General features: G+C 30.9%; 4 protein-coding genes across 7 annotated transcripts; 1 reads left to right on the top strand and 3 right to left on the bottom strand.

Annotated features, from left to right (window-relative positions):
• Positions 1-475: 475 nt before the first annotated feature.
• Sou (required for meiotic nuclear division 5 protein souji) lies at positions 476-2920 on the bottom strand. Its single transcript, XM_069122118.1, has 7 exons — positions 2727-2920; positions 2042-2325; positions 1818-1955; positions 1437-1735; positions 1247-1349; positions 1026-1180; positions 476-906 (listed from the first exon to the last, which is right to left on the bottom strand). Exons 1-7 carry the CDS (start codon positions 2860-2862, stop codon positions 843-845), a joined length of 1179 nt encoding a protein of 392 aa, XP_068978219.1. The 5' UTR covers positions 2863-2920; the 3' UTR covers positions 476-842.
• Positions 2921-3169: 249 nt separating this feature from the next.
• Positions 3170-4240, bottom strand: LOC138184292 (V-type proton ATPase subunit e). The gene is made up of 4 exons (XM_069122124.1): positions 4002-4240; positions 3831-3878; positions 3663-3750; positions 3170-3555 (listed from the first exon to the last, which is right to left on the bottom strand). Exons 1-4 carry the CDS (start codon positions 4097-4099, stop codon positions 3532-3534), a joined length of 258 nt encoding a protein of 85 aa, XP_068978225.1. The 5' UTR covers positions 4100-4240; the 3' UTR covers positions 3170-3531.
• A 117-nt stretch (positions 4241-4357) lies between these two features.
• Spt (Spitting Image) lies at positions 4358-8498 on the bottom strand. Its single transcript, XM_069122103.1, has 12 exons — positions 8019-8498; positions 7722-7931; positions 7473-7658; positions 7218-7391; positions 7009-7133; positions 6427-6929; positions 6141-6343; positions 5859-6060; positions 5574-5780; positions 5409-5501; positions 5048-5335; positions 4358-4953 (listed from the first exon to the last, which is right to left on the bottom strand). Exons 1-12 carry the CDS (start codon positions 8070-8072, stop codon positions 4643-4645), a joined length of 2556 nt encoding a protein of 851 aa, XP_068978204.1. The 5' UTR covers positions 8073-8498; the 3' UTR covers positions 4358-4642.
• Positions 8473-11487, top strand: prel (preli-like). 4 transcript variants are annotated; one of them, XM_069122121.1, is made up of 5 exons: positions 8473-8633; positions 9458-9576; positions 9680-9893; positions 9979-10227; positions 10303-11481. In XM_069122121.1, exons 2-5 carry the CDS (start codon positions 9485-9487, stop codon positions 10462-10464), a joined length of 717 nt encoding a protein of 238 aa, XP_068978222.1. In that variant the 5' UTR covers positions 8473-8633; positions 9458-9484; the 3' UTR covers positions 10465-11481. The 4 variants fall into 4 exon arrangements, with proteins under 4 accessions (XP_068978222.1, XP_068978220.1, XP_068978221.1 ...); XM_069122119.1 differs by having other exon boundaries at positions 9979-11486; XM_069122120.1 differs by having other exon boundaries at positions 8482-8633; positions 9462-9576; positions 9979-11487.
• The last annotated feature ends 359 nt before the right edge of the window (positions 11488-11846 follow it).

Genomic DNA, 11846 nt, shown 5'->3' with positions numbered 1-11846 from the left:
TATCTATATGTGTGCATATAATATAATATACATACACATATATACACAATATTAAATTTATTTATTCTCTAGATATCCAGGGTAGAAAAATATTTTGTTAGAGAACACGTATCGATGACTGACTATGTAATAATTTTCGACGGATGAATCAGATCCTACGTTACAAACGAAAAGACTATAATATGGTTGCGTTAATACACATCGACTTTTTATGTAACTCACATATCATCTCTCATTGATAGCTATCATTACAAACAACTTTAATTGATAATTAACATTCAACAGCAGTATATACAAAAACATATTACTTAATACTACTATAATCATATTATCGTATTCGCGTATCCGTGAAAATGTGCAACATAAATATAAATAAATAAATATATATATATATATATATATATATATATATATTCATATATATCATATATATATATGTATATATATATATATATATATTCATATATATCATATATATATATGAATTTGCATATTTATTTATATTTATATTTCATTCTCAAACAATTACAATTAAATTAACATACTTCAACTTATACGTAACTACGTTGAGATATTTACTTCTCAAAAGACACTAAAATAATAAAACAGTGTCGATTGTCGTCACCAAAGTATTTACCAAATATTCAGCACTTTTCCATAGTAAAATGTGCTAATATATTATTTTCACGTTTTGACGACAAGATCGGAAATAAGTGTACTAAGCCAAATAAAAAATAACGATTACCAAATTCGCGGCATACAATGATTTGATCTAAGTATATGTATGTCCTTCCCGTTGACTTAAGCGTTATGGATCGTTCACATTATTGTATCACAGTAATCTAAAAGTAGATAAGTCTAGCGTCTTCTGGATTTTGTTCTACTGGACAATATGGACATTTCAATCTGGAAAATAAAATTCAATTTTTATTTATATTCTATTAATGCCTCTTGCCTTTTATTATGTTTTTCCTAAGTGGTTTCAATTTTTAATTTAACATTCGCCTTGTTATTAAAATACATACTTGTTTGCGTTAGTAAGTTTATTTAACGCATCTCTTGAAATAACGTGTCCACAGACTAATTTCATTGGCGGATTATTCTCTGTACTTTGTTGTCTCAGAATTGGACATGCGAAAACAGAATGATAACGACCGTCTTTGCCGAGGTCTATTTCAATCTGCGGAGAAAAGTATCGGTTAAATAATGCAATATTTGTTTTCCATTTATTTATCCAGTTACTTACAGGTAATTCATCTTTTCCATTCCAAACGGTATTTACTTGCCTTTGTTGCATAACTTGCTTAATATTCAAAAGCGTTGGTAACGCAGTACAACCAGCATTAATGCTAGAACATAACATTGCCAGATTTTCTTATCATTTATGCATTTATTTTTACGCGTTTTACGATATCAGAAACTATGAAGAAACATACCACACAGAAAGAGGACTGTCTACGCTTAAACCAAATAATGTGCAAGCCTCTCTCGTGAATACATCGTGAATATCTAGCCATAAAGTAGGATCCAATAAATGACTGTAAGGAGAGGACTGTATTCCATTTGGTAAATACAATAACGTGCCCATTAATGCCTGCACCTCTTTTCCATGTCGTCCGACGTATTGCGTAAGATTTTGACGAGCATAATTTATTGCTTCAGTTTGTTTGCTAGGTCCTTGTTGAATCAGTCTTATAAAATGTAACCTATGAAGCTTAAACTCAAGAGACGAATTCTACAAATAATGTTTAATGTCAGATACATTTGCACCAAAATAGTGTTATCTGAGCAGTGGCAATGGATGATGTTGTGCGTACTTGTGCTAGAAGTGCTTCTCTATGTCTTTTAGCCCATTCAAGTGCTGGTTCCAAATTTCTTTGCTTTAAGCAATCCAATATATAATTTAATTCTGTGAATGGCTCCTTTGTACCTTCCTCTGTTTTAATTCCAGCTTCCTGTAACAACAGATCCATTGTGTATATAGTTAAAAATTTATATGGTGTACACATGTGTATATATGAATATATTTATATAGACTTACCGCTGCTAATTCCGCTGCAATATCCAACATGCCATGACGGTAAAAATGCTGACAAATAACTTGATTTAAAAGATGTGATTTTTCTGGACCTGAGAAAACATCTTCTCTGCTTGTACTTGCAAAGTCTGCAGTGAAATTTCTATCGATTGCTTTTCCTACTTTTGAAACAGAACCGTGTAACTCTCTGTGTTCTGTGGTTAAACGATGTACAGTTTCACAAACTTTTTTCATCGCCTCTTTTAATATTTGCACTTGTCCTGGGGTTAATTCATGATTGTCTGGTGCTGGTGAACAAAAAATCCAATCCTTTTAAGTGGGATATCATATACGTTTAATGATAAATACGAGATTAAAGTGCATTCAAATACTTCGTGAATTCAAACTATGTAGAAATATTATCCAAAAATGTAAGCGAACCAGTGATATCTTGAACAAAGGAAAGTTCTAAATAACCGTTGCGATAAAAGAGGTTAGAACTAGATAGAACAATATAAGAGGAAAATGGATAATATAAATATCTTTCAGGTTACATTTTTTGAGATCTACATATTCACATAGGAAAATTGAAATCTGCTTGTCCTATTTTCACTTTCTACTACCACAATTTTTAGAAAATGTTATTTTTTTGTTCATAGATTGTCAACGAACGATGGCATTGTAAGTAGCGGGAGAGCTTTCAGTTTACCTTGAGTAAATTCCCTTTTTAAAGATTCGATATGATTTATTAGATCCTGCAGTACTGTCTCTGCATGTTCGTTTACCACTCCAAATTTTAATAAAATCTTGTCAACTTCACGTTCAACGACATTACACGCCTCCATTATTGTTTTTCTTAGTGATATCACGTCACTGCTTGTCACTTTTGCTTTAACACGAATCACATGTATGTAGATGTATATCTCGCTTACACACATACGAGCATGTACAAGTAATATAGTTACATACCTTTCGTATTCACAAACGTGACATTGCATACGTGCGCGCGCGCGCGGTTTTTATCTATAGACACATGCAAATTTATTTTCATGTAGGATATCGATTCTCTTATTTATTAGTACAAAATTTGATGAGACAAGGGTCGTGTTAAAAAAATAAAATGAAACAATCACATATAATGAACAAGTAATATGTAACGAATTTCATTCGAACATGAATTATTTTATTATTGTTGCGCTGTTATTATTATTATTATCTCTGTTACATAATATACATCGTCCTTTTCACAGTATGAGATTATACTAAAACAATGTTTTACACTAAATGAAAATATACAATTATCATAAAATATATGTATATATATATATATTAATTTAATTTATCAGAATGTTTCCTTTAATACTTGATTTACATTTTTAAAACTTCCGATATACACAAAAGCCTAATTTGTTTCACTTTCATTGCAGTAATTATACAATTCACTAATTACACAAACTTTTAGAAACAGTTTGATATACCCATAATAAATGCATTTTCCTCCTATGATTATTCTACTATTGATTAAATTGGACGTGGCTCTGTAACAAATACATTTAATGCAAGAAAAAATTATGGTTATTAATCCTGTGTAATTTATAGCAAGTACATGTATAATGACATTATTGTAATAAGAAAACATGTTTACCCATTCTCGTGCCATCATAAGAATCGTATTTTTAGGTAATTTTGGTCCGATTAAAGGATTCATTTGAGCCATATAGCAACATAACCAGCTATAAGAATAAATAATAATTTGCATGGTATTTAATAAAAAAATTCAGTTAAATGCTTCATTCGACATTTGTTAACTTACAATAACCAACATGTAAATGCTGTCAACATAAGCATAACCTGAAGGATCCTGCAAGGAAAGAAGACTTAGGTTATTATTAAACAATCTAGTACTTCACTTTTGTTTTTAATAAAAACAATTTTTAAACATCTAGAATTTTTATAATAATACAACATATAATAAAACACGTACCCACGATTAGCACCTCTTGGAACAAAGATTGGTAAGACAATTCCTACTATAGCCCATAATGCCGTAAAAAGTAACAGTGGTATTATTGACGCTCCCATTTTCTTTGTAATAAATAAATTTTTTATGTCTTTTAAAAATGGGCTGAACCCACTGAGCAACCAATTTACTGATGTAAATGGGAGTCACGTGAATATCTCGATTTGCTTTCAACAAATACACACACTAGTTTCACAAACGAGAATAGCGAGATACGATATATCGCATACACTTATTCGATACGATACACGGAGTTCGCGATTGATTGACAATCGAAAAGTTGATTAATATAATCGAAATTAAAGTGGAGGGGAGGCTAATTCAAAAACATTCCTTTATTAATGAAAATTTTACAAATCTTAAAATTCATGAAAAAATTGAAATAGAACATAGATATAAGTAAAATCTCTATTCTTTATCTCCCCCCTTTCTCATTCTTTTTCATTTCCTCGCTCTGAAGGTATTGTTGTTGTGTCTAATAGAAACCACTTTAAGGTATTATATTTCAACAGCGAACGTTTATATTTTCTAATCGATGTACTGAAACTCCAAATTCAATGAAGATCAATGTTCTTCTTCACCAACATAAATCATAACGGCAACATTTAATCTCCAAATAGTCGTTCTTGTGTTATTTCTGTACTTTTATTCGGATGTTGAGTATCATCGTAACTTTTCGATATATCCACGATTGATGGCCCGTCGCCTCCGCCAATCGTAGAACATTGATCCATTTTACCAGTTGTAATCTCAGATTGCGTTTCGATGCATTCAACCAACGATTCTGTTAAACGTCTAACAGACTTTTTATCTGATTTTTCAGCGATCGTATCATGTTGCGTTTTTTCTACGTGATGAAATTTCGACGAGGTTGTGCACAGATTTGTACAGGAAAATACAAATCTTTCTAAAATACCTGAAAGTTTTATTATGCCAATAATTAGTGGTTAATTAAAATTATAACATGCAGTAATTCAAAACTGAAATATTTTTGTGCTCACTAACGTTACCTGTTAGATTCATAGTTTCCTCAGACAAACAGATATCATCATGAAAACTAATACTGTCCCTGCTAAACAGATGCTGTCTGATACTAGTCAAACTACGTGGTTTTAACCTAATGTCGGTCAAGGATCGATCAACAGAGTCATTTTTGCGTGGTGTTTTATACATGACCGAACGTTCGGTGCGCATCTCGCGCCCTTTCTTGATATAAGGAATCAAACATGATAAGTTCAATTGTGTTTTAGAAATACTATTCGCAGTCTGTATAGATAAGGGTGTTTTGCAACTGCTCACTAGAAAGATGTACCGAATAAAGAGTAACGAAGCATATAGAAGAATTAATGATACACAATATACTATTCTTACCTGTATAAGGAGTTCTTACATAGGCTAAAGGTTTTTGATGATGATGATCATTAGATAATCCATAAATTGTAGATGCCAATTTGTTACTCACGTCTAAGAAAGGAAAGATTCATATAGCGAAATATTATGTGCAATTAATTGGTAATTAAAAATAGAATAACCTACCGTGAATAGTATCACCTTGTCCCTTACTGCTTTTTCCATAACTTGTATTCATCAATGTTGTATTATTCATAATAGCAACTAAAGCGGGATGTAATCGTTTTACCACGTTTAAAATTAATTCGCATCTTTTTATTACTCGCAATTGCTGTGGTTCCGTAGCGTTATCCACTAACAGACTTTTCGAGGCAGCATCAGCTTCGAATATTGCTTTAAAATAAAAAAAAAATCAATTATAGGTTTACATATAACAAAATATAAATTAACGATTTCATAATAAATACTTACCAGCTTTTAATTCTCTAATCATCATTATTGTTTGCCTTTCAATAATGTCGCTTCCAATATCGTTTATGGTGATACTTATTTGGCGGGAGAGCGACAAGGATCGAAGTACAATACTTTGTACTTGCGCTTGAGTAACAGGCTTCCTATTGTCGAGACAGTTTGTCATTACGGAAATACGATCCTGAAGATCGTCTAATACTACCTAAAAATAATGATAATGACGTGGAAATTTTGTATAGATGTATCTTTGATGTGCATAGAATAGACATTGTCATAAAATACCTGACAGTAAGCACCCGAATCTATAATTAGATTAATCGCATCGTGCAACTTATTGACTTCCAATTGCCACTGTCCAGTTAACAGTTTTACATTTTCTCGCATTTCTTTACTCTCTGGATGCAAATAAAAAGTGGTAATGGCAGAAATCAACTCTGTTTCCAAAGATTCAAGACTTGCCAAACAGTTTCGTATTTGATTAATCCCTAGATAATACAGCGTAAAGAATGGTAAATAACTAACAAGACACAGATGCGAATTTTGTATTAATTAATAGAGTTTGACTTACGATTTTTATCTTTGCAAGAGGCAATAGCAAACAATCCAATTTGCATGGATTTGTCTATAATTTGATCGAAATCCTCTATAGCATTGGATAAATCGTTCTTAGATCGCTTTTTAGCGCTTAACGAATTGCCACAGATTGTAACAAGCTTTCTCAGAGCGTGAAAGGGATCACTGAAAACTTCCATAACAAGATTCAATACCGACACATTAATTTTACGTTCTAATCGATAAAGCGCGTCGCTTAAACTGTTCATGAACAAATTATTCAATGCTGTATCAGATGATTCGGACGTTAATTGGAACTTCAAATTTTCATATTCAGATATAATCGACTGACAGGTTCCGGTTATCGCTTTAAAATTACAAGGTTTGCAGACCTGTGCAATTGCCATCGCACACGAGAATACATCTTCTATTCGAAGCCATAAGTCTTTGCATTCCAATATTTGATCTTTTTGTGATTTATTTGGAATCTCTGACAAGATATCCAATACCAAATCCATCCTAAATATAAAATAAATTGATGAAAGAGATATAAAGCGCTGTTTCCTTAAAAGCAATTGAAATTATTTAATTAGATTACCTATAAACAAAATGATTTTTTTGTTCAAATGCTTCATCCTCAGGTAATGAATCTGATGTATCCAATATTTCTATTATCATCTTCAAGCAAAAGCAGAGTCTTTCACAGACATATTTCTTGCAATTCTATGCGAATAAAAGCATAAGTATCCTATTAGAGTAAGCTTGTGTGTGCTTTTAAAATGTAGAGATCATAAAACATTTTATTACATAGATTGGTGCATTTAGCCGGTGTTGTTCTTGTACTAACTGTACTAACAGTTTAAATGCTGCACACAACTGACACAAATACAGTTTGATCTTATCAGCTAACAACTGACACACTAAGCTTTTTTTATATATTTGTAATGGTCCAAGCAATTCCAGAATGGAAGTGCCTAATTCCTGATAATATAATTTAATATAATATAATTAGGATAATTGTAGAAAACAGTACAGAATGTCTTGTGTCTGTATCTTTTATACCTTGATGTTTTGAAAATGTTCAATTTCATTGGCTTGACCCATTTCCTTGATGTAGTCTAGGCATTCTGTCAATCTTTGTTTCAATGGCAAACATTCTAATTTTTCTAGACCTTCAAGAGTTAATTTAAATTTATCTAACACAGTGGACAAAATTTGAACTGCCATTTCTTTGTCTATGTTCTCAATCTAAAAGAAATTTTTTTATAATGGTTGACAATAAACTAATATGTATAATGTTCTTCGACATACAGACTCATCCATATATTTTAGTGAACAAAATTCTTCTACAATACTAATAATCTTTGATTCCATTTCTTCATAATCACTAATTTCTCCTTTTACCAAGGTATCAAATTTTTCTCCCAAACATTCCAAGTGTTCGAAGAGAGACGAGTTTTCTGATATAGAACCATTTGGAGTAACAGGGTTGGCATTTATTAGTTCTTTCAATTTATTTACCTAAGATATGGAACACATTAAAACTTTGTTACTCTTTACAAAATTGAATAATACAGGAATGTTAGAAAACTGCTATATTTTTCTTACTTGTTCCTCCATGGGTATCAATATCCCTTTTATTTGCTTTGTCTTTATAGGCATTTTTAAACTTTTTATTTTTTAAACAATCAACGATGATCGGCCTAATCTCGTAACTCTTGGTTGTTTGTAAACAACATGAAAATAGTAATTAATTGATTTTTAATTTACCACCACAACAAAACAAAAACATAATCCGTTGATGTTTTGAATTGTTACGGTCTTACCACATTTCATACTGAAAAATGGTATATAATCAATCGCTTAACATTTTCTTTGAAATTTTTTTACGTACAGTGAGTGTTTAAATGGAATAATTTATCTTTAAATACGTGTGTTTTCATAGAAATTCCAGTGGACCAAGTTTTCTGGAATTAAACAAACAGTTTATCTTTGTTTGTTTGTCTATTTCAAGTTGTCCATACTGACTCCTAGTGTATATGCAAGCATGCATTTGCACGTGTGTGAATTTGAACAAACATGTTGGAACACGGTAAGGCACAGTTCGATAATATCGACGGTGGAACAAGTCGTTTACCTGTTATTGAGTTACTCAGTATATGACACAACGTTTAACTGACAATTGGATATGAAAAAAGTGTAATTTATTAACAAAATAACTATGTAAGTAACATAAATATGTTATGAATTTTGTGTTAGCTTAGACTTTTAAACAAGTACCAATATAGTTCTCGAGAAAAAAGCGCTGTACATTCACAACAAATCAAGTTTCAAATCAAAATATTCTTTCGGAGTGGATTAATCTTTCTGGTATAGGCACTCTTGTAATCCTTTAGACAAATTTTAATTATCGTGCATATTTGTAATTTTGGAATTATTACAAATCTCAATAAATCCAAGTGATAATTTAATAACTTTTTATTTAGTAAGCTTTCTAATATCAGAAAGGGTTATGTAATTTCATTCTCACTCGATCGGATAATTAATGATTAGTTAATTCGTTTTCGTGTTAAGTTGATAAAATTATATTAATGCATGTGTATAAAAGATTTATTTTCTTTTGCTTTTAAATACGTTTAGGAATTTTATGCTCTTCATATGTAATATAGTATATACAACACATGCATGTGTCCTCAATAATGGCTTAATACTATTGCATAAACCTCGAATTTCTTATTCATCTACAAGAAATATTATTTCTATTACTGTGATATTATATTTTTTTCGCGTTATGTTAATGTTGTGATATTAATTTGTGGAACTACAAAAGTTTATTTCTAAACAAATTGATTTTTTGTATACTTTTGTATACTTCTTTTCTCCTCTTTGAAAGGGAGAGAATTCCCTATATACATATATGCTTTCATATATGTATTCATTTGGTTCAATTTTGGATTAAAAGAAACAAGTTAAAATTAAGAATTGTTGACATATGAATAAGTTTACAATTTGCAATGAAATTGTTTGAATGTTATAATTCTGTTTAGACAGTACAAATTATACTGGTCAACAAAATGGTGAAGTATTATGAAAGTAATACAATTTTCCAATTTAATTGGGATCAAGTAGCACGTGGATTTTGGCAAAGATATCCAAATCCTAATAGGTAGGTATCAAACTCCAAATGCATTTGTGAAAAATGTAAAACTATATTATTATTTACTGATAAATATTTAGAAGAAATAGTACAATTCAAATTATTTTTTCAGCACCCATGTACTTACGGAAGATACTGTATCAAGGAAGGTTGAAGATGGCATATTACATACCACACGACTTCTGACAAAAACTAATAGAGTACCAAAATGGGGAGAGAGATTTATTAGTAAAAGTGTTGTAAAAATTGTCGAAGAGACCACAGTGGACCCCAAAACGAAAACTTTAACAACATATACAAGAAATTTAGGTTACACTAAAGTCATGGTAATTTGGTATAGCAAGTTTGTGGGAGCTGTTGTATTGCGATTACTTGGAAATTAACTTTTATTGTGCTTTCCTTGTTTCACAGCTTGTTGTGGAGAAAGTTGTTTATAAGGTGTGTGAAGAAAATCCTAATTGGACAGTTGCAAAAAGATCAGCTTGGATCGACAGCCAAGTATTTGGATTTGGTAGAGCTATTCAAGCATTTGGATTGGATAGATTTAAAAAGAATTGTACTCTGATGTATAACGGGTTTAATTATGTCCTAGCACATATGTTTCCACATACAGCACAGTATATGAATCCAACGCTTTCCCAAATGGGTTTTGCTCATCTAGTAAGAACAACGTACATAATCCAAGCGTCAAAAGGAAAAAATTTATATTTACATGTTTCTTTCTTTTTATTTCAGGTCGATGAAGGAGCTGGGGCAAGGACTAGTCTCGCGGAAGATTTTCAACATTCGTTACAGGGTAGAGCGGAAAAAGTAAAGGACGCTGCTAAAAAGGCAAAAGATTTGGCAAAGAAAAAAGCTGGAACGATTTATGCTGCGTACCAATCTGAACAGTCGTAAATAAAGCGATATTATTGATGTGAACAACGATTTAAAGTATTTGGGGAACAGAAACAGTGAAAATTAAAACAGTTTCGAAATGGAACCGAAAGATAATTCTTGCAAATCGACCGAGCGAATAGTATGAAATCGTTGGTAATTGTTTAGCATTGTCAATATTCATGTTTATAGTTGATTAAATAGGATTCGTCCGTCGATGAAGCAAGGAAGGTGAAAAGAAATTTTTGTTTGAACCACTTTACTGTAATGGCTCTGTATAATATTTTCACGTTGTCATTCCTGTTAACTGCCAAATCATATTTAATTTTTAAGATTCATTTAAAATATTTTTGTGATAGACGGGACAACATTTTCAAAGATCACAATTACTGACGATGCTAAATTGCGCGAACGTGGCAATATCGCTATGCGTGTATATTTCCGAAAAAATTTCTAAATTTTTTATTCCTTCAAATACACATGCTTTACTTTGATAACGTGTAAACATGATTAAACGCGATAACAAGAGAAAAATGTGGGAGGAAAGGTGTAGATTGTTTTGTAAAATATTAAAATAGTATAAAGAGAATTAGAGAAATGAAATTAGAAAATTAGAGAAATTAAATTCTCTTTAAACAAGATGGGTGATTTCTAAAGAAACCATGAGTAATAGCGAGTGCATATTGTTCCTAAGTATTAAGCATTTTTTACCGGTACGATCCAAACTTCGTCGATATCTATATAATATTTTATATTGGTGTTGATGGTTTTCGTTCGTAATTGTAAAATTGTAATTGCACTTGGAACGTATTTGTGAAAATTCTGTATTTTGTGCACGCTTTTCGTACACACCGTAAAATTAAGATATCTGGATGTATACATATTACATAAATATATAATAGAAGAATTTGTATAAATTCTAGTTAGAGATTATATCATGTTTACATTGAAAGAAATCCGAATCTGATATTTAGACGTCATTGTAACTTATGCAAATATTATGTAAACAGATAAATTGTATATTGTTAAAATATATGAATAAACTACTATCTTATTGAAAACTAAGAAACATAATTTTATACCTTCTTATTTTTGTAATTAATGATTATTAAACATGATTTGAAATTTTGTCCTGATTTAATTGATTTATACCGAAAGAGTATCTTTAATACGAAATACTCGTCGCTAGTCTTGAATAAATCTCACGGAAACTGAGATTTCCAAATTAGGCGAATCATTATGTATTTATAATATATAACATGTATAATATATACGAGACACGTAACGAAGACGTATTATTTCTGTATTATCTTTGTTCTGCATAATAAGATAACAAAGAAGGGGATAAGAGAGAAGCATAAACTAGCAATTCTAGAAATGGTCTTTTATTACTTCCTGTGTTG

Source organism: Bombus flavifrons, chromosome 10 (assembly GCF_040668555.2).
Source record: "Bombus flavifrons isolate JBK064 chromosome 10, iyBomFlav1_principal, whole genome shotgun sequence".
Classification (NCBI taxonomy): domain Eukaryota; kingdom Metazoa; phylum Arthropoda; class Insecta; order Hymenoptera; family Apidae; genus Bombus; species Bombus flavifrons.
This window is presented reverse-complemented; position numbering and strand designations above follow the sequence as displayed.